Raw genomic sequence first — 27,721 nt, forward strand, 5'->3', positions numbered from 1 at the left:
TTCGCAGTTTTGGTTGTGTTCCTGTTGTTAGTCAGTAGGAAAGGAGATGGTTATACTGACCTGTAGATCAGTCAGTTGTTTCATACATCTGTGAGCAGCTGATATTTCACAAGATAGACTAGGAGATAGAGCCAGAAACACTGAGGGCTGGATTTTCCAAGCCCCGAGGAGGTGGGCATGGAGGCGGGACAGCCGGTAAACTCGGAGAAAGTGGGGGCGGATGGCAAAGCCGCCCCAATTCCCGCCTCCGTGCCCTTTTGCCAGGAGGCAGGAAGATGTGTAGCTTCAGGTCCCATTTCCTGGAGGTGGGAAAGGCATTTAATCCTTTTAACTGCCTGTTAACAGGTAGTTAATAGGCAGAAAAAAGGATCAGTGCCATTTTACCTTCACAGGTGAAGGCTTCCCGACCTCGGAGAACCCCGTCGGGTTGGAGGAGACATGGAGAAGGTCTGTGGCAGTCGGAGGCACCTGGAAGTAAGGTGTAGATGTGAGTGATGGGTGCAAGTGTAGAGTGATAAGTATGCAAGGTGAGTGATAAGTTTAAAAAGTTTTCACTTACCTTGTTTTCTTCATACAACCTTTAGCCGCGGTGGATCGGGAGAGCCGACATCCTGCTTGTCAATTTCACATAATGGCTGTTGGAACCTCCGATCCTACAGTCATGTGAAATATACAAATTTGAAAGGTTTGATGAGTCCTCAACACAAGGACTCATCAAACTAAAGAGAATGTCAGTGTTTGACAGCTTCACAGACACTGACATTTCTTCTTTCAAGAAGTCTTGACAGATAGCACGTCTGACGTTGACGTGATCTGTCAGTGACTTCTTCCCTAATTGGCCTGCTGAGCCTGCAGGGTGGGTTTAACAAGCTCAATCAGGGGAAAATCCCTCTGGTTGGTCAGGCGAGGATGGAGGCGCGACATTGACACGACAAGCAGCTGTCCCGCCTCCAACTCACCTCCATTCACAAAATCCAGCCGTGAGTGTGCAGTAATCTTGCCTGCTGCCAGCTGGCTGCAGGTGTGTACAGTTCAGCAACTGGCTTCTTGCTGACCTGAATCCTATGGAACCAGTAGCACCCTTGCCTCTGAGTCAGAAGGTTGTGGGTTCAAGTCCCACTCCAGAGACTTGAGCACATAAAGCTAGGCTGAGGGAGTGCTGCACTGTCGGAGTTGCTGTCTTTCGGATGAGACATTAAACCGAGGCCCCGTCTGCTCTCTCAGGTGGGTGTAAAAGATTGAAAGCTGATATAGTTGCTGCTGTAGGTTCTCCACTCATGTTACCTGCTGCTCCAAAGTGTTGCTTCTTTCCCATTCTGACCTCCCTGTCATGCTGCTGCAGTCCTTCAATAAGCTGTCGCACTGCCTGATTTCCCACCTCCAGATTGGCAAGCTGCAGTGTCTTATGTGTTGGGAGCTTGCCAACCACATGATAATAAAGTTGACCACTAAACTCGCACAGATCCCACGCTGACTCCTCTAGCCAATGGCCTAGCCCCCGCTTCCCTCCCCCCTCCCGTTTACTATGCACAGATTAAACTCATTCCCAAGGTGCGTCACATCATGGAGGATACAACCAGTCCAGTTCTGGCGCCTTCTGATTTCAATGTCAAAATCTTGTTCCACTTAAATTATGAAATACTGTGATTACAGGTAATGGTAACTTGCCAAAAGGCAATTCACGTGGCGCAGTTTCCAGTTAGAAGCAGTGGGGCACCCGAATATGGTATGAATTTTATTACTGTGGGAGGCACTTTACAGATCCCATTCTCTTTAATAATTTTTCTGTTCTGCAGAAGTCTGGGAAAGAGTTTCTGTACAGGAGAAGATAGTCTGAAACAGTCAGACACAGATCTCAATCTCTAGTCAGTGGGTCTGGGGCAGTAAGAAACACTCCCATACCTCCAATATGGCACAGCGCACCACCATGTAACCAACATTTAATACCAGTTAAGTGGAAACTGGTAACTAGTAAGTGAGTTTCCACCCAGAACAGTGGTAAGGATGTATAGTTTGTTATTTTAGTTTACGAGGAGTGGTAGGAAATAGATGCATTTCACTGGAAAACTATATTCTGTTCATTCATATATTTCATCTAAAATAAACCAGTTTGTTGGTGTACAATTGGCCATCTCTCACTAGAGTGCTTTTATTCCACCTTCTGAAGAGACAGGATAACATACATTGCTCCATGTGTGAGAGAAGAGTATCCAGTACACACCATGAAGGATCTAATGTCGCAGACCATCAGTCTCGCTATTGTTTAATTAGACAGTAGGCAGTAAAAGAGGGGTCCTGACCATAAGAAATGTGAGCTCTGTTTATGGGAGTACCTGGCAATGCTGACCCCGAGAATATTGACTGTAGACCTGTAAATTTGTAACAATGAGAATAGACAACAAAACTTGTCAGGACAATATAATTGATTGCTATCAGGCATGTGTTTCTGACTAAACCACTACCAAATCCACTCAGGCGATGGAAATAAATAGGATTTATCACAGGTAACTAATTCTATTACGGAGTCCTCTGAGCAAGGTTCTCGCAGTTTGTTTTGTCCTGAAAGAATGTGGATTATTAGTCTGTTATGTGTACAGCAGAGTCCACGATAGCATAGAGAGCGTGTGCAGTATCAACTCTATTTGTTCCCCAAAAATGTATTGAATAAGTGATTGCTTCATTACTGAGTATAATCTGACAGCAAGGAAATGAAGAAATTAAGAATATTTTATTTTGACCAGAGACAGATCCTGCAGTTCTCAGAATGATGGGAATTCGTGGACATAACCTGACAAACCACATCAGAAACATGAGAAAATGATTTAGTCGCACAGAAATGAAGTAATGGAGAGATCTTTGAAATGCTGCAGTTATTTTTTAAACTTGCAACATTTACTAATTGGGAGGAAAATATTGGCATGAGCTTTACTGAACAATTAAAATATGAAGAGTCAGTCAGAGTGCTGAAAAATGATTCCAATTTTTTTTAATTACTACATCGTTTAGCTCCCCTCCCCCGACTCTGACAGCTGTCTGAAAGTGTTGATGAATCCTCAGGACATCTGGATTAAAAAATTAAACCCATTGTACTAAGGTTCAAAGCCTGATCCAAGCTTTGGTGTCTGAGGAAGAGCGTGGAATTGTATTATTTGAAACTAAATGCAAAGATTGATTTTTATTAAAGATGATGGAAAGGTTTCTTACCTTCAGTGCACAAGTACTATCAGTGTAAGAGATATTATTGTTATTATACTTAACAAACTGGAACCAAGGACTGAAATTACCATTCTGCAGAAATTTTATATTGTATGTAATACCTGTATGGGTTTGAATGTCAAACACTGTGTGGTACAACTGATGCCTGCTATCTGTCCTCGCTAATAGGAATGTCTCAACAACACAACAACTTGTACTTATATCGCACCTTTAACATAGTAAAATGTCCCAAGGTGCTTCACAGGAGCGTTATCAAACAAAATTTGACACCAAGCCACATAAGGAGATATTAGGGCAGATGACCAAATGCTTGGTCAAAGAGGTAGGTTTTAAGGAGCGTCTTAAAGGAGGACAGAGAGGTAGAGAGACAGAAAGGTTCAGGGAGGGAATTCCAGAGCTTAGGGCCTAGGCAGCTGAAGGCACGGCCACCAGTGGTGGAGTGATTAAAATCAGGGATGCACAAGAGGCCAAAATGGAGGTGCTCAGATATCTCGGAGGGCTGGAGGGCTGGAGGAGGTTACAGGGATGGGGGAGAGGTCTCATTAGCTTCAATGTACTTTGATTGTCATTAAAAATATGATTTACTCTCATTACTGGCCCAGCATAAAAGTCTTTCTTGGGAGTCACAAGGGGCCATATTTTCTTCTGTTCACTAATTTTAGCAAAACAGTAGACAGGCATAAACAGTGGCACAAAACCAATGAAAAGCACTAACTGACATTTTGTCTACATTTAGCACTGCCCCTATCCAAAAACAGGTTTGGAAAAATTAACAAAAGTTAAAACAAAAAATATATTTTTAATGCCTTTTTAAAGGACAATCATGATGAATGTTCTGAATTAGGGAGGATAGGATGGGAGAAGGTAAAGCAAAAGGAAGTGTTTAACTCCAGATCAGACCTAGTTGGTGAGCTTAACAAAAGGCAAAGTTTTGAAGTATCACCACAGCAATGAAAGAAGTTAATAGCACAGTTGGAGTTTTCTGCCCCACAGCATAAATAAAGAGGACATTGTTGAATATCGGTTAGTGCAGATGACAAAATGGAAAAGGTAGGCTGAGAGTGCAGAGGTATAGGAGGTGCAGAACTCACACCAAAGTCTAGCACAGCAGGAAGCCTACAACAACAGTGTCAGCTACATGAGCGTGGCAGAGAAGCAGTGCATGAGTGGGCATGGACACAACAGGGAGATTGTAACTGAGATGTGTTATCTGGTCTAGGAAGATCTGCAGGAGCAGCAGTACACAATGCACTAAAAGTGGCACTGCCTTCAACATTTATACCACGGGAAACATATCAGGAGTTAGCAGTTTCCTTTGCACTACTCCATTAAAGAGGTAACTGAAGCCTGGTATCACCACACACTCCACTACATAGCAGCAGAAACAGCTGAGTTTTAACAAATTGGTGGCTTCCCCAAGGTACAAGGTATTATTAACTGTATTCACGTAGATATTCATGAGCCTGCCAAAAGTCCTATCTAATAAGAAGGCTATTACAGTATAAACTTGCAAATGCTGTGCCTGCACCACCAGAAAATAATGTACCTCAAAACACAAATCCCGGCAACGCACGGAATGCCTGTACTGAAGAAATCAAACACGATGCAGTTATTTGAAGAAGAAGGAGGAATGGCTGACCGATTCCTCGGAGATATGAGCTGATATCCTTTGCACCTGCATCCCATAAGAGAACGCATACAAAAAGGTATAAAGGAAAACCAGGGCCTTCACTGGACAGACTTTTGAGGCACTAAAGCAATGCTTTAGATGTTATATATCACAAAGGACAGCACAATGACAGCAGTAATGTTGCCCACAGACAGAAGCCTCAATGTAGAGTTTAACTGAGAAGCAGAAAAATCAGAAGGATGATAGTGCACAGAAGTCACCAGCAGCAAACCAGTTACTGCAGGCAGGAGGGCCAGGAAGATGAGGGTTTCATTCCAGTGAGCTCTGCAATTGGGCAATGTTACTTTCTATTGGCCATATTTACAATCACAGAACAGCTATTTGCTTTAGCAGAATATTTTTTGTAGCAAACTGCACATTTTCTGGTAGGTTTACTTTTCAACAACTAACATTACCTTTTTTTGCACAATCAAAGCATGACTCATTGCAAAATATATTAAAAGTGAAGGGTCTTTACATGTTTCAATGCCTTTGGTATACTTGTTTAATCTATTTTTATTGTGTGTTTGCCATTTGTGAGGCAAGATCTGCTACATCAAAAGTAAAATACTGTGGATGCTGGAAATCTGAAATAAAAACAGAAAATGCTGGAAATATTCAGCAGGTTAGGCAGCATCTGTAGAGAGAGAAACAGCAAAACAGTGGATTTATTTTTGGAGGCAAGTTGTTAATTAATCTGAGATCGTAGAGACTGGAGGGGTGCAAAGACCAACTGGTATTTTAATCATTTATTCAGTGATTTGTGCTATATATTACATTGATGTGTGTATATATACTGATTTTTCACAAAGTACATAATAGTGTACATAATGACAATACAGTACCTAAATGGATAAGTATATTTATATAACCAAATGTCCCATCTATTCTCCTTACATTATTCCACTGAAGCAAAGTATAAACTTAAAATGTAATGTTTGAATTTCACTTCCTTACTGGAGGCACAACATGTTCCCAGTTGGAGAGATTGCCTGGTGCTTTAAGTTGCTACTGACAATACAGCAGCAATTATTTCCTACTTCACTGACCTCCTACGCCAACCCCCCCTCCCCGCCCCACCCCACCCCCACAAGTGGTGAGTTCCCAAGTATAAGGCAGGCATCACCAAGAATATTTAAATTAGCCTGATCCCAGAAAATTCACTAAGATCAGTGCCAAATCCTTCAAGTGTGCAAGCATCCTGCCCCACCCATACTTACACCAGCACTCATGCCTGAGAGGAAAATCTGAGGTCCTTAGAGCTCATAATCGCTGTCACTTATTGACATGCTTGTTGTCTCTCCATTGTATTCAAAGTTTTTCTATGCAGGGCCTCATGAGCAAAATGGGCTTTTCGAATTTGTGACTCAATCGCTTTGCATCAATATTTGCATTCCATAATTACATTACTGAACTTTCCATTACTTACACCAGTTAAGTGGATCGTTAGCTGCTTAAGAAATGTCAATGGATGATTATTATAGGTGTATCACGATTGGTTACTCTTTCATTCCTGCTGATGAAATAACATTGAACCAAATTACACATTTCAAAACTGCATGCTGCTACCATCTTGTTAGTGGACCATAAATGAAATAAAGCATTTAGTCACCTTTGAATAAAATAAGAAAATGTGGCCTAAGGTGTTTTATAACAGTGAGTGTGTGTATTGTGTTCTTTCTTTAATTCCTAATTTCTTTAGACATCTGCCATTCTGCTAAATTCAGGGATGATATACTGTATTTACAGTCTATTTTTTGTTCTAGGTAATAAGGAACATCAACACATATGCCAGAACAAAGACTATTGCTCAGGGCTTTCTAGATATAGCCCTATTTACTGCGAATGCATCACAGATGAAACATCTCCTGCAACAAGGCCCAGGGATACAGTTTTACTATTTCCTATTTGTTCTATTGGTGTGTATGTGAAATACCTTTTTTTTTTATATAGTTCTAGTAAAGTGGCCTCAGGACCCGCTGTTCAGCATCCATTGCATGTGATGGTACAACTATTGAAAGCAAAGCAGTGCTTTTTATGCAAACTATGAATTCAACACTACAACATAGAAAACCACATTTGTTTATGGGTGTGGTGGTATATTGGCTATTGGTAACCCAAAGTCATAAGTTCAAATCCCATCTCGGCAAATTGTGGAACTGAATTCAGTAAAATCTGGTCATTTGTGGGATAGCACCAGAAAAATGACAATCAAAGCTGCTGAATTGTTGTAAAGACAAAAGTGGTTCACTAATGTTCTTCATGGAAAGAAATGTCACCCCTACCTGGTCTGATCTACACGTGACTTCATTCCGACACTATATGCTAAACTCTTAATGTCCTCTGGATTGCTATGGCATCTCATTCAATTGTAAAAGCAATTACTATGGCAACTATGAATGGGCAATAAATGCAGCCTTGTCAGCCTTACCCACATGCCAAGAACAAATTTTTAAGAAAACTTGATTTGGTTCTATTTGTGCAAGGCTCATATACAATAAACTCCTTTGTGTATTGAAAGGATTGAAGTAGTACAGATTCACCTATTCAACATTTGAATTAACCTTTTTAAATGAATTAAATCGTCGAATAAGACAACCCATTTCCTCTTAAACCATTTACTTGTAAAAAATGTATAGACAGAAATGCAAGCTTCATTCTAAAAGAAAGCAATGCTCTACTTAAAAATGTTTCAAGGACATTGCACTAAATGTAAGTATATATCAATGATAAACCATTTTATATCTAGAGTGATTAGTGAAATATTAAATAATATGATGGGTTGTTGTGCATCATCATACACTACAGGTTTTGTCCAATGTTAACATTTGTTGTTTTACAGTGCATCTCCATCATACTTCAGCTGATTGTTGCAGCCCTGTTAATTTATAAAGGATCAAAGAACATAGAATGTGATGATCCCGAGCGCAGGCTCAGTGACAGGTATATTGGTTCTTACCATATATACGCAGCTTGTTCTTTCAAGATTTGTCTTGTCTTTCACTTGGTAGCCCATATGTTAAGATCTAACTTGAAGCAGACAAGAATTTCTTGTGTAATGGGTATGTCAGTAGCACAGTTGAATAAGAATATGGGCTTAGAATTGTGCTGGAAATGTATCCAGTGCAATTCGCCCAAAATCAGCCATACCAGCGCAAAAGATCGTGGAATTTCAAGGGTGATGCGCTATCAATTACTCATAAAAGACTGAGAGTTAAGAGAGTAACTAAAGGCTTTTATTAACAAAAGAATGAAGGTCTGCCTCGAGTGGTCGACCGGTCCAGAAATACAAAGGGCTGGGGAGCAGTCACCTTTATACTAGGACTTGTGGGAGGAGTCAGCCGAGGCATGTCCAGGCATGTACACAGTGGAATACAAACAGTGGTTTACCACATTCACCCCTTGTTTAAAATTGAGTCCGGCAGGGTGAAGTGTATTAAAAGTTAGTGTATTGGAGTCTCTCCGGAGGTCTTGTCTGCCGCTGTGATCGGCGTGGCGACGGCAGGGGTAGTGGAGCTTCCGGCGTCGAGTCCTGCGTGGGCTGTGGCACAGGCGTGTCATCCTCGTAGATGTCGAGCGGGTCGCGGGGCCCAGGCCAGCCGTCTGCTGGGGCTGGATATCGGATCGTGGGGGGGGGGTGGTAGTGAGTAGTGGGTTACTGCGGCCCCCGAGGGTGCAAGGTCTCTTATGGAGACTGTGTCCTCCCGCCCGTCCGGGTATGCAATGTAAGCATACTGGGGGTTGGCGTGGAGGAGGTCGACCCTCTCGACCAGGGGGTCCATTTTATGGGTCCTCACGTGCCTTCTCAGTGGGACCGGCCCTGGGGACGTCAGCCATGGCGGTAGCGATGTCCCCGATGCGGACTTCCTTGGGAAGACAAACATTTTCTCATGAAGGGTGGCGTTAGTGGCAGTGCAGAGCAGTGATCGAATAGAGTGGAGCGCATCGGGGAGCACATCCTGCCAGCGGGAGGTTGGAAGGCCCCTAGACTTTAAGGCTAGCAGGGCGGCCTTCCAAACTGTCGCATTTTCTCTTTCCACCTGTCCATTCCCCCGGGGGTTGTAACTGGTGGTCCTGCTTGTGGCAATACCCCTAGTTAGCAGGTACTGACGGAGTTCGTCGCTCATGAACGATGAGCCCCGGTCGCTATGGATATAGCTGGGGAAACCGAACAGGGTGAAGAGGTCGTTCAGACATTTAATGACCGTGGCACTGGTCATGTCCGGGCAGGGGATGGCGAACGGGAAACGGGAGTACTCATCAATAATATTGAGGAAGTACACATTGCGGTCGGAGGAGGGGAGAGGCCCTTTAAAATCAACGCTCAGGCGCTCGAAGGGGCGAGTGGCTTTTATCAGGTGGGCCCTGTCTGGTCTATAAAAGTGCGGTTTGCACTCAGCGCAGACTTGGCAGTTCCTGGTCATGGTCCTGACCTCCTCAATAGAGTAAGGCAGGTTGCAGGCCTTGATGAAGTGGAAGAACCTGGTGACCCCCGGGTGGCAGAGGTCATTGTGGAGGGCCCGCAGTCTATCGATCTGCGCGCTGGCGCAGGTGCCACGCGATAGCGCATCCGGGGGTTCATTGAGCTTCCCGGGCCGGTACAAGATCTCGTAATTGTAGGTGGAAAGTTCGATTCTCCACCTCAAGATCTTGTCATTTTTGATTTTGCCCCTCTGCTTGTTGTTAAACATGAAAGCAACTGAACGTTGGTCAGTGAGCAGGGTAAATCGTTTTCCGGCCAGGTAGTGCCTCCAATGACGCACAGCCTCCACAATCGCCTGGGCCTCCTTCTCAACAGCGGAGTGTCTGGTCTCCGGGCCTTGGAGGGTTCGTGAAAAGAAGGCCACGGGTCTCCCCGCCTGATTGAGGGTAGCGGCCAGGGCAAAGTCGGACGCGTCGCTTTCCACCTGGAAGGGGATGGATTCGTCCACTGCGTGCATGGTGGCTTTGGCAATGTCTTCCTTGATACGGTGGAAGGCTAAGCGGGCCTCTGCCGTCAAGGGAAAAGAGGTGGACTTGATCAGCGGATGGGCCTTGTCCGCATAGTAGGGGACCCACTGGGCATAATAGGAGAAAAACCCTAGGCACCTCTTCAGGGCCTTGAGGCAGTGGGGCAGTGGGAGTTCCATAAGGGGACGCATCCGGTCGGGGTCGGGGCCGATGACTCCGTGTTCCACAACACAGCCAAGGATGGCGAGGCGGTTTGTGCGGAATATGCACTTCTCCTTGTTATATGTCAGGTTCAGGAGTTGGGCGGTGCGGAGGAATTGTTCGAGGTTTGCGTCATGGTCCTGCAAGTCACGGCCGCAGATGGTCACATTTTCCAGATATGGGAAAGTGGCCTGCAATGCATTTTGATCTACCATCCGGTCCATCTCCCTTTGGAAGACGGAGCCCCCATTGGTGACGCCAAAGGGAACCCTAAGGAAGTGGTAGAGGCGGCCGTTTGCCTCAAAGGCAGTATACTGGCGGTCCTCAGGGCGGATAGGGAGCTGGTGGTACGCTGATTTCAGGTCAATGGTCGAGAAGACGCGGTACTGCGCGATCTGGTTGACCATATCAGCTATGCGGGGGAGTGGGTAGGCGTCCAGCAGAGTGTAGCGATTTATTGTCTGGCTGTAGTCGATGGCCAGGCGCTGCTTCTCGCCAGTCTTAACGACCACAACCTGGGCTCGCCAGGGGCTGGTGCTGCCCTCAATAATCCCTTCCTTCAGGAGCCGCTCCACTTCGGTTTTAATGAAAACCCTGTCCCCGGCACTGTATCGCCTGCTCTTTGTGGCGATGGGCTTACAGTCAGGGGTGAGGTTAGCAAACAGTGGGGGGGGGTGACTCTGAGTGTGGAGAGGTTGCACCTGGTGCGCGGCGGGCAATTTGGGAGCTGCTGGCTGCGGACTGTGAGTGGAGGTAGGGGTCCACCGTACGCCATCGTAACACTTTTAAGGTGGCACTGAAAATCTAACCCCAGCAGGACGGCAGCGCAGAGGTCGGGCAGGACCAGAAGTTTAAAATGATCGTACACGGTCCCGTCTACTACGAGTGTCACTACGCAGTAGCCGCCGATGTCCGCCAACTGGGACTCGGAGGCCATAGAAATCCGCTGGTGCGCAGGCAGGACTGGGAGAGAGCAACGCCGCACCGTGTCGGGGTGGATGAAGCTCTCCGTGCTCCCAGAGTCAAAAAGGCAGATTGTATCGTGGCCATTTACCTTAATGTCCATTGTGGAACTGGCCAGCTGGTGTGGTCTCGCTTGGTCCAGTGTAACGGATGCCAGCGTAGGGGTCGGTGTGTCGCTGCGGGTATCAGATGAGGCGGTGTTGGGGGCCTGCTGCGTTCCGGCTGTCGTCCAAGATGGCGGCGTCCATGATCCCCATGTGGCTGGAGGCGTCCAAAATGGCTGCTGTACCGGTGGTTCGCACATGGCCGGGGAGGCCCAAGATGGCGGCCCGCATGGCCCACACGCGGCGCTGCTGGGGTTCGGGGTGGCTTTGGCCCTGCAGATGTTAGCATAGTGTCCCTTCTTCCCGCAGCCCGAGCAGATCACATTTTTCGCCGGGCAGCGCGTTCTGGGGTGTTTTGCCTGGCCACAGAAGTAGCATTTCTGGCCTTGCGGCACTGCTGTCTGGCCTTGGGACACTGCTGCGGTAGTTGGGCCGTTGCTGGGGTGTGGCTGGGGTGGCACGGCGCTATGAGGCGGTCCTACCGTGTCCCAGGCTGTCATTCCCCGCGGCGTCCATGGTGCAGAGGAGTAGGCATCCATGCCCCGGTAGGCTGCATCCAATGATAGTGCGAGTTCAGAGGCTTTGTTGAGGTCGAGGTCACTCTGCTCCAACAGTCGCTGTCGGGTGTAATTGGATCTGTGGCCCGCTACAAAAGCGTCCCGGATAAGTTCCTCTGTGTACACGGCGGCCTTTACATCCTTACAACCACAGGCCCGGCCAAGCACAGACAGTGCCTGAAGGTATTCCACGGTCGATTCCCCAAGTTGTTGTTTACGACTCCCCAGAAGGTGCCTGGCGTACACTTCGTTCACTGGGCGCGTGTACTGGTCCTTGAGGAGCTTGATAGCGTCCACGTACGAGGTCGCGTCTTGGATGACCGAGTACACTCGGTGGTTCACTTTGGAGGTCAGGACATCCAGTTTGTCCTCGTCCAATTTGATTGCTGCAGAGGCGGTCAGGAATTTTTTGAAACACTTAAGCCAGTGAGTAAACTTGGTGGATGAGTCCGCCTCCCGATGATCTAAGTCCAGGCATGCTGGTGTGAGGATCTTCTCCATTATAAAAATGTTGTTAATAAAATTGATGCGCTATCAATTACTCATAAAAGACTGAGAGTTAAGAGAGTAACTAACAGGCTTTTATTAACAAAAGAATGAAGGTCTGCCTCGAGTGGTCGACCGGTCCAGAAATACAAAGGGCTGGGGAGCAGTCACCTTTATACTAGGACTTGTGGGAGGAGTCAGCCGAGGCATGTCCAGGCATGTACACAGTGGAATACAAACAGTGGTTTACCACAAAGGGCAAGTTACGTTCAGCACAAATCGAGTTTCTGGGATCTTTTGCGTTAATTTTAAAAACATCGCACTGGAAGGCCACAAAACTGGCCACCATGGCGAATTAGTCACCATGGCGAGTTTCTGCTAACTGCGCCCATTTGCGGGCCTTCGAGGAGGCTGTACAAATGAAGCTTTTTTTTAGGCACATGGGCACTAATAGGCCTCTTTTAAAAGCTTTTAAATATTAAAAACTATTTAATTTACTAAGAAACTGTCTATTGTACACCAATGAAATAAGTAAATGGTTCTGTAGTTTTTTTTATGTCATTTACAGTTATTTAAAATCAGGTTACTCACAGGTGGTGGACTAGGCATTCTGATTAAAAATGCTTATTTTTTTGTGATAAATCCATTTTCAGCTGTATTAATCAAACTGCACCAGGTTACCACTCTTAAATATAGCAAGGAATATTTTTTCATGCAAGGAAAACAAAATAAACAATTACGTTCTAAATTGCTTTCCAATTGTGCTGGTTTATGGACGATTTTATGTTTTGATTATGCAAATGAGTTTGAGTGGAACCTTAGCTTAATTTTGGAAAACTAGCACAATTTTGAGTGCAATTTGCACCCAGACTGCCAATTGTGCCCAAAACCGAAACACTGGGCCGTGATTCTTATCTGACAGGATGAGACATTTAACTCATAGTTGCGCTAGCTAAAGGTCTAAAGGTTGCAGGAGCAACAAGGACTAATGCAGATACAGATGTTCAAAAAAGTGGAAGAAAAGATAAACTGGCTTACACTCAGGCATGCTTCATATTAAATTATCATTACAACACTGGAAATGTTTACAAAATAATGAAGATTTTCCTGTTTGTAGGGTAACTTGACAATGTTTCATTATACTCCAAATCTTGTAAAAATGGAAACAATCTTTCAAATAACCCTGTCAGTATGATACAATTCATTTTTTCAATTCCGTAAATGGCATTTTGAATCAAAACAGCTCTTTTGCCATGTTTTGCTGACAATTATAGTTCAAATGTTATTCAAAATGGTCATATTACTTTTCATTCATTATATATGAAGATTGGCAGCATCCTCTTAAGTAGAAATTGTACGTAATGTAAAAAGGTGTTCTCTAGTCACAAAAGTAAAATGAAAATATCATGACTTAATTCCTTTTTATCTTCTTTGCTCTTGTTTTGGTATTACATCAGCGTATAGGCAGTTTATCAAATAGAGACTCTTCATCATGGACCTACTGAACAAGAAAATTCTTAATCTTGTGACCTGACCTCATAACTCATAGGCAATCAAATCAGAAGTGTGAAACTTATTTTGATAAGATTTGGTCCATGCCACATTTTCCAGTTATACCATATGTATGTTTCACCATTCTGATTACCAAGCAATACTGGACACATGTTGTATACAAGTGTAAGTTACATCCAGCATTAGTGAGGTGGTAATGATGGGAAATACGATGCATGATGTTAGTGTCATTACCACCTCATTTAAATATGCCCTCCCATACTTGGGTGCGTGCTTTCAGCGTCCAGTGGAAGTGATATGGCGGCAGTAAAAACATGCAGTAATTAGTGCCCACCCCAGTTTTCACTTTATAGAGTTATGTTAAACTTATTTTTTACTATTTCAGAGTGGCTCGAGCAGAGATTGACATTGGTTATGTAATCTCACTCACAGGCTCGCTCAGAAATCTTGTTCAATTTGCAATGAGAGATGAGAGCTAAAAATCATGTGGAAAAATTGCTTATGATCTTAGACTGTCTGTCTAGAACAGGAAGAGAAACTGCACAGTAGCCAAGAAAGTACTTCGCTGGGACCAAAAAGAGACCGTACCTGGGTCTATGAGGAGTGGTTGCTTAAAGGCAAGAGGTAGGATTGTGTGCAATCACAGAGAATGGCTGCTAGTGACTCGGAAGGGAAACTGTATGGGAATCTGAAGTGCAACTATCTGGGCTCAGAAAACATACTTGTGTGCAATCATAGAGAGTGACAGCCTGAAGCAAGAAGATGACCTTTCTGGGTATGTGGGATGTGGTCATCTGGATCAGAAATAAAACCTATGTGGAAACAGCAAAAAGCTACTTGGGCCAGGAAGAGATATGTGTGACAGTGAGCTATGCCTGCCAGGGATGATAAAAAGAAATTATGAGACTGCAAAAAGAGAAAAAACAAATATATGAGGTTAGAGAGAGCCAGTAGCTGCACCAGGGAGAATTTTTGCATTGGACATTGTTTAATAGTCTGAGTGGGACCATGATCAGAACCAATGCACATTATCTGAAGGTTTTATTGCACATTTGTTTTGTTGTTCTTGTAAATAACAAAATGTTACTTTACTCCTTACCTTGTGTCAATGTTTTAACTTTGTTAGCTATAAGAGTAAGGCTAGTTTTAATGTATTTGAGCAAGAGGCCAGTTATTTTGGAGGAAAAGATGCAGCATCTAGTCGACAAAGCCAAAGTCAATGGCTCTGATATTTACTGGGGCGGGGTTTCTGAACGGGGAGGCGGGGGAGGAGTTATGGGCGGGAAACCTGACTCCGCAACGTGCCTGTTTTTTTTAACAGATTCCCCATCCAGATGCCAGCTTGATTGACAGGCTTGGCGACCTGTTGAGCGGGGAATGCTCCAGAAGAGGCCACAGCCCAGGAGCAGGTATGTTTAGTGGTTGTTAGTGGTAGAGATCAAAGGGGCGGGGTGGGGGGAGGAGACTTTGGCTTTGTAGACTAGATGCTGCATCTTTTCCTTCAAAATAACTGGCCTCTTGCTCAAATGCATTAAAACTAGCCTTACAGCATGGTTGGGAGTGTCGTGGGTGGTCACGGGAGAGTAGGAGGTCACGAGGGGTCAGGGAGAGATGGGGGGAAGATGGGGGTTTAAGTGATCGTGGGGAGGGGTCGGCGATGGGGGGTCAGGGGGAGATCGTGGAGATGTGGGGGTGTTTACAGGCAAGCTTCTTGGGCTGGGGGGAAACACTCCTGCTCCTCCTGGCCCACGGCAGTGAAAACTTGCCTGATGGATCCAGCCCTTCTCGTCTCCTTTTACCTGCCAGGTTTCCTGAGGCCCGGGAATCCCAGACAACATGGGTTAAAAATAGAAATCCTGTTAAAATGAAGGCACACAGCCTCCTTAAAAGGTTTCAACGACAGACCCGCCTCCTGAGAGTGGGTTGGTCACCCGCCCTTCGTCCCGCCTCCATTAAAACCGCAAGTGCGTGGGGTCAAGGTGGGTTGTGCTCCTGTTTCAGGTTTTTAACATTTTACCTTCCCAACCAATCCAAACCCACCCATTTTTGGGCGTTAAAATTGCCCAATAACATTTAATTTTACTGAATGACTTTGTTGCACCTTTGAAAGTCCTGAGCTTGGACTGTTTGACAACAGTTCCCACTGAAAATGGTATTCAATAGATAGTATTCAGAGACTCTGCAGGCCAAAGATGTGCTACAATACTAATGTGTTGACAGGTAATTGTCCATATTTGATAGAGCTAATAGCAGAAGAACTTAGTCACTATTTGGTGCGTGCTTTTGTTTCATTTACTTTTGTTACTTATGTAATTTAAAATAATTAACTATTGAATGATTATTTAAAATATACCTCTGCATGTCATATAATTATAGATTTTTTCAGTTTTCATGAACTTTATTGAAAGATCTTCAGGTTCTGTTTCTGTCCTAAGTTTTCTAGGTGCATAATTTTCTGCCAGCACTGGACAATGAATAAAACTTTAGTGGTTATACAGGGAGACCTTTTTCCTGCAACATCCAGACAAAAGGAAGGGTCAGCATCTCACACCACAGTCACCAGGAAAACACAAAATTACCTTTTAAGTCAGAGTCACTGAACAAAGCTCTGACCGGAGAAGATATTGCCCCAAGCTTAAAAATTAAGTTTTAATGGTTTCTTGCATTTGGGAGGGGGTGGGGGAGAGAGACATCATTGTTCAAGAGAGAGGAGGAGTAGAATTTTTTTAAAGATGAAAATAAGTAAAACTCAGCACTTGAGTTTGATGTTTCCCTGGATTGTGTTTTCTGAAATGATACAAAGCTATTGAGGAACGTTCTTAAGCAGCAGCTAATGTAAGCTGCTGTATCTGTAGCAATGCATTAGATATTAACAAAAACCTTGGAGGAGAAACTCCCCCAGAGGGCCATTTGGGGCGCTAAGTCAAAAATGTTTGAAAAGTTAGCGCCAAGCGCTAACCTTTTCAAACATTTGAAAAATTCCCATTTTTTTGCTCCAAGACGGAAGTGGAGCACTAAATCAAGCGGGGAATGTTCCGATCCGGGGCAATGGGCTCAGCAGCGCCACGTGTGGCCACACATGGCACTGCCGCATTGCAGGGGCTCTTCCCTCAATTAAAGGGAAGGGATCCCCGCTTCAAGCTCTGCATTTTTTTTAAGCATCTACTGGAGCACCGGGGTGCAGAAGTGCTGCGCGACTGAGTGCGGCACTCAACCCGCATCCGGTGCTCAGAATTCTTTTTTTAAATCGCTGATTTTTTTCATGCCGGCCGGCCACCACGCCTTTAAGTTGCACCCCGTGAGCGGCCGGCCTCAGTGTTCGTGACTCCTGCAGCAGTCGGTAACATCGCCTGGCGCTGCTGCGGGGCGCGAGGGGGAATTTTTCACCCGAGGCGCTACCGGGGCGCTGCGCCTGGAGATGACGTCATGGTCTCTGGGCGCAGAAGATCGGGGCGATACCCGGTAGTGCTGCCGCTAACCTCCCACGGAATTTTGCGGGAGTCGAGAAGCCATTTGCGCCCCGTTAGCCCCTCCCACCGGAGGCACGAACAATGGGATTTTCATCCCCCTTAAATCAGTGCCTCAGTAACTCAAGTTACAAGCAGCCAAGTAGCACAAAATGGATTGCAAGTTGACAAAAAACCCTAAAGCCATTGCCTAGGTAACTCTACTTATAGGCCCTGAAAATGTACAATATCTAAATTTAAAACACATTAAAATGTTAAATTAAAACTTCACAGTGTGAAACTTAGAGTAATAAGGTTATACGGCACATTGTACCCATAATTGTGTTCACCAAAAACACCAAGGCATTGAAATCATACTGTGCAATATTAGTAACACACACATCAATGTGTATGTATGAAAAGTCCTCTATCCACTACTTTAACAAAGATGTTCACCCAAATAAGATAAACAAGTTAATAACTAAAACAGTAAATGCTGGAAACACTCAACAGGTCAGTCAGCATCTATGGAGAGGAAAGACAAGTTGCTGTTTCAGGTGTGGACCCTTCATCATAATGTTAATACCTTTGTTAAAATAGCAAACAAATGGATTTCACATCAATACATTTGTTATTAATATCGCACACCATGATTCCAACCCTCGAGATGTTTTTTGTTTATATATCGCAATTTAATTTTAATTCTGGTTCAAATCTGTGATTGCAAAGTTTAACATGCATAATGTTATAAATGTTCAACATGCTGATTGTGGGATTCAGTACGCAAATTCCAGTGTAAACAATACCAATTATCACATTTTATGTTTATGTGTGTGGTGCCTACAACCTGGCACTTTGTTGCTCTTATTACTGCTCCATAAAAGCAGTCAACTATTACCAATCAACCTGCAGTTTGTTGGGATATTCTAAGGGTATCATTATACCACAATTACTGGTCTGAGACGAGTAGCAGCTGAGAGGCCAGTAGGCCCACATTATAGTGATGGTCCCATTACACTCTGTCCAGAGAAAACTGAAATCTTTAGAGCTGAGTCTGTGAGAGGAGGACGAGTGGTGGGACCCCCATAAATGTAATGCAATGAAATAAAAAAATTATGACAATTGGCTTGTGACCATTTTAAAAGTACCTGCTGGGCCCTTTAGATGAATTTCCATCTTCACCACCTATCAATTCTAGACACCTACGCTATACAGGCATGATTTATGTTCAGCAGTAATGAGCCATAACAATGGAAAGTGGTATGTATAATATCACCACATCATTACCACCTCATACAATACGCCCATTCATTTTAGGGTGGACACTTCTGGTGTCAGACAAACGTGATGTAAAATTTCAGGTCGGTGAGAAAGTGAGCAATTACAGATCGCCCTGCATTTCCTGCCTTGGAAAATCCAAACTGAAATGTGCAGTATAATTGACCTATTAGACTAAGTTCAGGTCATAAACCTTTTCTAAAGAATTTTGAAGTATACTATCTCAAGAAGAAATTTACCTCTAGCAATCAGCATATTATTTCACGCCAACAAGTTCCATGGACTCCATTCAAATCATATATATATTAAATATATATACTGTGTACATATACTGATAGTCCAGTTCACACACAGCAGCTGTTTTACTTTGGCAAAACCTCAGTAAGACTTTCTGATATTCGAGTATTCAGGTAGTAATTATGTTGCCACGATAGAATTCCACTGCGATTTTTAGATAAGTAGGTACCCATCAATATCTCCTGGCTTTTTACTGCCTTGTTTTTGGACATGTAAATTTTTTAACTGTGATCTCATGGTAAAGCTGCTGTTTCACTCCAGGGTGTTAGTAATACAATTACTGTGTTAATGGAGCCTAAAATAAGAAATCTTGCAAGTGGATGCACTAGATATCCTTTGAATTGTGTAGGAAATTAAATTATTTATTAAATGAGGCTGATAGAGGTTCCGCCAATTTAAATTAGATGCAGAAGATGGACCTGATTTAATATTTCTAATGATGACACTAAACTGTTTCTGTGGTTCAATGCATGACCAAATATAACTGTATTTGTTTAATCACATTAAGTAATGCCATTATTTATTTATTTATTTATTTTTGTGACATTGCTAGGGTTTTGCAGTTGGCTACTTTTGAGGATTGGGGACATTTTAATTAGACATATTGGGGAAGATTTCTTCTGTGTGCTATTTGTAGTAAAATTACAAAGATTTGTAAAGAATAACTGCATAGCTTCTCATTGTGGGCTTACAAGTACCATTTGCTCTCTGCTTAAAAACAGTATCATCACAGTACTTAACTGGTGAACAATTAAGAGGCAGTATTCCTGCCCTTCCTCCCATTCAGTACTAAATATGAGCAATATACCTGAAGTGGCCTGCCCTGGGATATCCATGGACCTTTGAGCTGGCAGGGGTCCATAGGCAGGCAGTGCCATGTTTTCTGGGCGCCCTTTGTCCTGGGGTGCCAGGCCACCCAGTGATCTGGAAAATTAGTTGGGAGGCTGGAAACACCCTCTCCCACCAACATTTACATGCCTCTGACTGACGTGCACCTATTACAGGCACTGGTCAAGCTCTACCCTCCTCTAGGAAAGCCAGGGCAGCATCAGAGGATGGATACTCAGCGATATCAGTCTCTACCCCTTTTTTCTGACCTTTGCCTGTGGTACTGGGCATTCTCCGGAGACAAGGGTTAGGAAATTGCCCTTATAATCTTTATCTACACTTCTCCAACAATGTCCCTGAACCCCAAAAGCACTATTTAATGCACCAGCAGATTTAAGTTTTACATTTCCCAAACTGGGTATCCTTATGGCCCCTCGGAGTGAGGCTGTTAATTTAAGGCTAATTTGTGCCAAATTGTGCATTGGTGTGTACTGTGGACCCAAACCCTACAGAGATTGGGTTGAGACTGTTCAAACTCATTGCACATGGGACTCCTTGTAGCTGGCAGCTATGAACTGAAAAGGAAACACGTTTTGATTCTGTAACGTAACCTCCAAACTTCATTGCTTATTATTCTTTGATTACTAAATGGGCCCTTTGAGCATTTACTAATTGGTATCAATTTTTGTCAAAATATATAATGCTAGATATAAGGAATGCTCCAGATTTACCTGCAGTATAATTTGTTGTTTCCTCTCCAGGGCTAAGCTCCAAAATAGCTACAATGGTACATGCAGTGGTGAAGCTTGGTTTGGTCGACTGGGGGAGGGGTCGAATGAGATTTGGCCAACTTGGCAGGAAGGGGACCGGACTGGGGAATGCCGACTTACCTAGTCCGAAAGGCCGAGCTGGCAAGTGCACAGACTTGCAGGCTGCACCTGGTGACGGAGGTTCCTGGGAGCTAAATGGAGGCGGTCATCCAAAGCTGCAATGACCAACCTCTGGGAGGCGGTGGGGGTGTCATGACCACACATTGGCTCCACCACTGGATCCGCCACTGGGCACATCAGGAGTAAATGCTAACCTCAATTAAAATATTTAAATGCTGGCACTGATTACAGTGGCATCTCTCCATAAAATGTAGCACATTTAGTCCTGGGAGCTTCCACATGCAGTCTCCAAGCTACTAGTCAGTGTAAAAACAATGTCTTCCACCGTGGCCTTGTTGTACTTGATTCCTAGTTCTTTACTCTTTGCTTTCAGAGTACATCTGCTGAATAATATTGTAACCGGTTTGATCCTGGTGATCACAGCTGTCAATGTTTTCATCACTTCATTCTGGTTCAGTCCGCCCCACTCCACGCCAAAGGAACAGCGCCTTACTCAAGTTTCCACCTGTGCTAACTGTTGACCATTATCTGTGCGCACAATAAAACCGGTTGCGAAAAATAAAGTATAACTGTACAAGGAAACGGCTCCATCACCCCGTCCTTTTATTTGACATCCTCTTATCACCGGTTAGCGTTTGCCTTTTACCGCCTCTGTTGGTGATTCCTCCCATCGGCGCGCGCACCTATGTATATACAGCACATGTAACGCTGTTACTGTGCACACAACAGACAACACGGGTTAAAGATGTTTAGCAACGAATGCCGTCACCTTCGGGAAGGGAAAGCTGCGAGATCATTGCAGTTGTCGCTTGACTCAAAGCTCTGGCAACATGAAACGGTGTTCACATTAATCATTAAACTGAACCACTCTTAAAGGTCACAGTTAAAAGGGCGCTGATTTACAATCTTTTTGTCTAAAACTGCACTTCGCCGAATTAATTTACAGCTCCCTTTAGAAAGGCGTGCTCTTTAGCAACCGAAGCCTTTGGAATTCTCTGTTGATGTGGTCTTTGGGTACATGTGTTCTGGATAATGATATCTGTCAGTATATCAGTGCTGCAGACTCTCCAGAGTTGCTTCCAGATGCTAACACTGTATTTGCGCTCGGTTGGCCAGCCGTGTAGATGGTGTGTATCCAAAAAGCCAATTTATCATCAAGAACAAAAGCAAATAACTGCAGATGCTGGAAGTATGAAATCAAAACAGAAAATGCCGGAAAACACGCAGCAGGCCAGGCAGTATTAATCTCTAACATCTCGCAGTTCTGCTGAAAGATCTTGGTCCTGAAACCTTCACTCTGCTTCTCTCGCCGCAGAGGCTGCCTGACCTGCTGGGTGTTTCCCAGCATTTTCTGTTTTGATTTTATATTAGCGGATTTATAGTCATCTGACTGGTTAGTGCGAGGGTTTTTAATATCTTCAAATGGCAATGCAACAGTCTGTACATCAGCCCATTGCACTTCTCATGATATTAATTCAATCGAAGTTCTCTAAAATCATAACCCTCTGGGATTATCAAAAGATTATACTCTCTCGCGTATAAATATAAAAAATAGCATGAGCTTTACCAAGAATGAAAAAAAAGCAAAACAGCTTATTTCAGAATGTTTAGTTGCAGGATTCCCATTGCATTGATAAATCGCATCAATCCACAGATTAACAGAAATAACAGAACTACTGCCCACTTCCAGCACGGTGCGAGATATGAAGTACACGCGCGCGCTTGCCACACTCTGCTTGAGAAACGCATTGACCCTGAGCTGACCCGGTGGGATAGTGCACAAAGTGTGGACGCGGGGTCTCGGCCAGCAATGCATCAACCGCACAAATAAAATGCAGACAAGTGCACCCGACTGCGAAAAAGTCAATGATGCAAATTGTAGCAAGATTAAGTGGAACAGGAGCCTCTTCCAATTGAACAATCTCTTGCGGAAACTTCTCAATCTCGTTCCAGTATGATAAGGAAAGTGACATTTATGAAATTATTAGATAATAATGGATAGCCCGAGCTAGATCTTCGACTCGCCCCAAAATAATCGGATATTCCGCTATCCGAGAGGTCTTATTGTGGTTTAAGCAAAGAACTGGGCAATGGGAAAGGCGCCCCACAAATAAAGCACGGTCCAGACGGGAGGTTTGTGGAGACGCACAGAATGTTATCAATATTTATAACTGGGCACATAACTGACTTAAAGTTTGCATTATGTACTTTAAAGGAGATGGGACGTGTTCAGAACATATTATTACAGTTTGCTAGTGTGATGTGTAATAGGTCCAGACACACAAAATACAGACCACGGGCAACCAATTGTATGGAACACAGCCGAGAGGCAAATGACAAACAGGGTGCATTCATTAGAAACATGCTTGTCTCAGGACGGCGTGTTTTATATTCGACCAGGTTATCCGCAGTCAACAGTATTAACATCGTTCAACTTGGAGCAGGATTTCAGCAGTATGTGGAAACTGGGAAAGAGTTGAGACAGTCCGGTGTGTCACCAGCATACAGAAACCCAAGGTCCTCTCACCCAAACTACACACACCGGCTGTGGATTAGAGAGAATTTCCTCATTCGTGTGGTGTGCTATTTCCAAACAGAATATAGCCGTCCCCTCGCAGTACTATCAAAGCCAAAAGCCTGATTGAAATTCGCCCTCTTAACCCTTGCAGCTAAATTCATTTCGGATTTTAAAAACATCCAGACAGAGGCACCGGTCTTATTTATTATCCCCAGGGGCTACCTGATTACAGGATCCCTAATGCATCACAATTCAGGGTGCACCTTTACAAGCAATGTGTGTAACATATATACGTGACTGAAAGGCACATCATATACGGTGAATGTGCTGCTTGCTCGGGACGTATGGCGCAACCGACAGAATTCGCAACTCGGGCTCCTTTGGGCTGCTCGCGGGTCGATCCATTGCGTGAGACGTCAGTTTTATTCATTGCCCCGATAGGTTCAGGAGGGTGTTGATGTGGGAGCCGATCGAGTTTGTGTGTGTGTGTGTTTTTCCCTCTTCCTGCCTGTTGGCTGGGATTTTCGTGCACCGTGATTTGTGTTGGTGCTGTCTGTAAGCGCACGGTGCGCTCAGTGCTGCTCCTGCACTGCTCTTTGGAGATGCCCAGCAGCCCTCTTCGCCTCTCCTCCCGCTAATCCACAAAGTCACAAGCAGCAACAGCAACAGAAAGGAAGATCCGATCCAGTTAGGCGCACATTTCCCACAGGACACTGGAGGATACGCGGCTGTCTCGGTGAGCTCATCCCGGGGATCTAAGACTGTTTTGCACGGGAATGGGTGCTAGCGAGTCCAGCTCAAGAATCATTGCACTTCCCCGTCCGTGCAGCCACTTCCAATCTCTTATTCTGAGGAAATAACCGGTGCTTCTGCTCACACCTATTCCGAATATGAATTCAAGCAAGACGTGTTTGTGAGATTGGGAGGCATCTTGGTCAGGTACCAGAGGCTGCGTTTTCCCACCAGGAGTAAACCGAAGGAAGGGGGTCCCATCCAGTTGTCGATCGCCTAGTTCGTTTTCAGTCAGACTGCACAGAGCTGAGTGTTGTCCATTTGTAACCTTGGAGAGCGATATTTGAGGCTCTGTTAACTGGGATGGGATTGCAGCACTCCAGAGGGCTCGAGATCTGACACTGCCTGGCATTTGTTCTGTACAGTAAAAGTCTCTATGAAATGGAAAATCGCGGGATCGCCAATATTCTCTATTACTTGATGCTAAACGCACCACTTTTGCTCTGTGTAAACGGTGAGTAGTGTTTTGTAATCGATGCAAGCGGCTTATTATTGTAGAGCTCTGAGTATCAATGACTTTGATCAGGTCGAGGCCACGGAAACTACAGCAAATTAGCCAAGAAAGAATTAAGTGGACGTGACTTCTAACTAAATGGTGCAAATGACTGTGTTGACTGCATATTTTACAGAATTATTCATTTCAATCTCGCTGAGCTGATAGTGTTGGTGACAGCCTCAAAATACGTCGTCACTCGACATTCTCTAGTTTCAGGAGTTGCACTATGTCCTATTTATAACAGCTCCGTGCCGAGTGATAATGCTACAATATTTCGATGAGTGCTCATTCATTTTTATAAACATTTGATTTTCATTTAAAGTCGCACTTGGAAAAAATGGAGCGACTTGGACAGTTGGAGGGCTTCGCGTGGGTGTTTTTCATTTTTAGTTATATAATATTGTGATTATTTTTAAATGCCAGTAATTAAAACTAATATATCTGAGAAATGCGCGGCGTTTAACTGGAATTGGGTGAACTAACAGTGGTGTGTCATACCTGTTGTAGGCAAAGTCAAATTATTACTTAGGTAGGAACAGGACCAACAGGAATACTTAAACACTGTAGGCTTTCCACCCGAAGTCGGGGGAAACTACACGAGAAAGACTCATCTTGTCTGTTAACCATCGCTTTCTAATATTCTCTTTCTTCTGTCAGCCAAATTTCTTGAAGTCCCCCAGGATGTGACTGCGAAAGAAGGGGACGATATTGAGATGTCCTGTGCGTTCCGAGCCAGCGGGACCACCTCGTATTCCCTGGAGATCCAGTGGTGGTACCTGAAGGAAGCCTCCAGGGAGCTGGCACACGAGCTGACACACGGCGCCCAAGGAAGCAGAACCAAGGTAAGAAGAAAGAAAATGGACAAGAGGAACTCCAGGGCATCTGTGGAGTGCTGACGGTCATACCTTAGCCTAAAGAAATCCTCTATCTGTGTGATAATACATTTACCTTCAATTATGAGAAAAAATGAGAACTAGAATAAGATCGTTTGCAGGGAGTCAGCAACAGTCAGTGCCACATCTCACATCACTGAAAGAGAAAGTATCTGAGGAGGCTTGAAAACTCAGGGCAAGGGCAACAGAGCGCTGAAGTAAATACACGAAATGCGACAACTGCAGTTCTAATAGAAGGCCACTGTAGGTCAAGGTCTGAACTTTCAAGGAGATACCTGAAAGAGAATCTATAGAGCCGCTCTAGAGAAGTAAAAAACCTAACGACGAAGACTAGGTAATGTAAATACTAGTAGGGTCAATTTAGGGTTTCTTGTAGAAATCGAGGCAGGTGGGAATTTTCTTAGGTAACTAGTTAATAATTAGGGAACAGTACTTGTGATAGGAGTTGATACCCAGTGCAGGCAAAAGTTTAGGATACAACCGGCCACAATAGACGTACAACTATACTGGGACTGAGGCGTAATGCATAGTCCCGAGGGAGGCAAATGCAGACCGTCTCATATGGGTGAGACAGCAAATAAGGCTTTTCTCAGGACAATGCCTTGGTTTAAACCGGGGGAATCAAAGACACGGACGGTCAGACTTGTCACCGCCCCGACATTGAAGATGTGGGTAGATCTGGAGAATGCCAGGGTAGACCCGACATTGAAGATGTGGGTAGATCTGGAGAATGTCAGGGTAGACCCGACATTGAAGATGCGGGTAGATCTGGAGAATGTCAGGGTAGACCCGACATTGAAGATGCGGGTAGATCTGGAGAATGTCAGGGTAGACCCGACATTGAAGATGTGGGTAGATCTGGAGAATGTCAGGGTAGACCCGACATTGAAGATGTGGGTAGATCTGGAGAATGCCAGGGTAGACCCGACATTGAAGATGTGGGTAGATCTGGAGAATGTCAGGGTAGACCCGACATTGAAGATGTGGGTAGATCTGGAGAATGTCAGGGTAGACCCGACATTGAAGATGTGGGTAGATCTGGAGAATGTTAGGGTAGACCCGACATTGAAGATGTGGGTAGATCTGGAGAATGTCAGGGTAGACCCGACATTGAAGATGTGGGTAGATCTGGAGAATGTCAGGGTAGACCCGACATTGAAGATGCGGGTAGATCTGGAGAATGTCAGGGTAGACCCGACATTGAAGATGTGGGTAGATCTGGAGAATGTTAGGGTAGACCCGACATTGAAGATGTGGGTAGATCTGGAGAATGTTAGGGTAGACCCGACATTGAAGATGTGGGTAGATCTGGAGAATGTTAGGGTAGACCCGACATTGAAGATGTGGGTAGATCTGGAGAATGTTAGGGTAGCTCGACAAACGCCAACACTACAGTGGAATAGCATCTGAATGGAAATCTTGGCTTTGATCCCAGTCCCAATCCTATTGACCGTAGTCATCCTGAAAGTGTCTTGAGGACAGACGAGCTTCGAATTAAGGGTGGCCCACACAAGATGCCAGGAGCACAATACGTGTAGCCTCGGGAATGGAATCTCCCGTTTGATTCCAGTATGGGCCCAAATGTACCTCCTTGGGTAAAAGAGACAGGGACCAAGCTTGGAGGGAGTTCAGAGACAGGAGTCTTCGCGTGAGAGGCGCGGGTTGTGGGACGGATCTGTAGCTCGGCGTCTTTAGTCTGATCTTTCATTTATTCCTCTGCTATCGGAAACCTGCCAGATGTACAATAACAGGCTCCTGCAGATCTGTACGATAGCAAAATACTGCGGATGCTGGAAATCCGAAATAACAACAGAAAATGCTGGAAAAACTCAGCAGGCCAGGCAACATCCGTGGAGAGAGAAATAGTCAACGTTTCAGGTCGAAACCCTTCGTCCTGAAGGGTGTTGCCTGGCCTGCTGAGTTTTTCCAGCATTTTCTGTTGTTATTCCTGCAGATCTGTGTTAGTCATCCACACACCGAGTACACAGAGCTGTCTGTGACACTGTAATACATCTATTACATTGTAATTGAATGAATACATGTATGAACACACTGTTACGTGTAATGCAATTGATGGCGTCAGTTGATGGTTTCAAAGCGGATTAATAATGTGTAAATGTGCTGCGAGTCAGGGGCGTTAAATGCATTCTAATTGCTGACGTTATACCAGTCTAATTCCAGATGTGGAAAAACGTGGGGTGGAACCGAAATGTGTTTAAATAAAATACTAGTTAAATGCATTATTGATAACCCAGAGCAATCCACACCATCGAAAAAAATCAGACCCTGCAATGACATTCCACTCTTGTTTCCAATAATCTTTTCCTCCTGCTGATGTCTGTCAGACAGATTTGACTTTCAGAATGGCTTCCTTGTCTGGGGGATTTGATACAATCTCTTTACTTGTTCCAGGTAACATTAAATAAGGATGCCTCCAAAATAAGCGTAAGTGCCATTTTCCTCTACGTGTTATTAATAAACAAGACCGTATTATTAATCCTTTGGATATGAAGCAACATTTGCCCGAAAAATAATGTGAAGGCGAACTAGCCAGGTTAGAGAAGGTCATCCGCGGCTCCGTACTTATTTCTCATTGTAATCCGTAAAATGCTTGATTCACGATTT

The 27,721-nt window shown here is 44.4% G+C and overlaps 2 protein-coding genes across 3 annotated transcripts in view; both read left to right on the forward strand.

Annotated features, from left to right (window-relative positions):
* LOC147116515 (uncharacterized) overlaps positions 1–21,172 on the forward strand; it is a 139,600-nt gene extending 118,428 nt beyond the window's left edge. The window contains exons 3-5 of the mRNA XM_085992050.1: positions 6,652–6,804; positions 7,728–7,828; positions 20,771–21,172. Coding sequence (XP_085848176.1) covers positions 6,652–6,804; positions 7,728–7,828; positions 20,771–20,918 — 402 coding nt within the window. The 3' untranslated portion in view covers positions 20,919–21,172. The remainder of the gene's footprint in view (positions 1–6,651; positions 6,805–7,727; positions 7,829–20,770) is intronic.
* A 1,404-nt stretch (positions 21,173–22,576) lies between these two features.
* vstm2b (V-set and transmembrane domain containing 2B) overlaps positions 22,577–27,721 on the forward strand; it is a 61,295-nt gene continuing 56,150 nt past the window's right edge. For both annotated transcript variants that reach the window (XM_085991532.1, XM_085991531.1), the window contains exons 1-3: positions 22,577–24,161; positions 24,861–25,045; positions 27,509–27,541. In XM_085991532.1, coding sequence (XP_085847658.1) covers positions 24,089–24,161; positions 24,861–25,045; positions 27,509–27,541 — 291 coding nt within the window. In that variant the 5' untranslated portion in view covers positions 22,577–24,088. The remainder of the gene's footprint in view (positions 24,162–24,860; positions 25,046–27,508; positions 27,542–27,721) is intronic.

Source organism: Somniosus microcephalus, chromosome 6 (assembly GCF_052327205.1).
Source record: "Somniosus microcephalus isolate GS21.2 chromosome 6, FLI_Smic_1.0, whole genome shotgun sequence".
Taxonomy (NCBI): domain Eukaryota; kingdom Metazoa; phylum Chordata; class Chondrichthyes; order Squaliformes; family Somniosidae; genus Somniosus; species Somniosus microcephalus.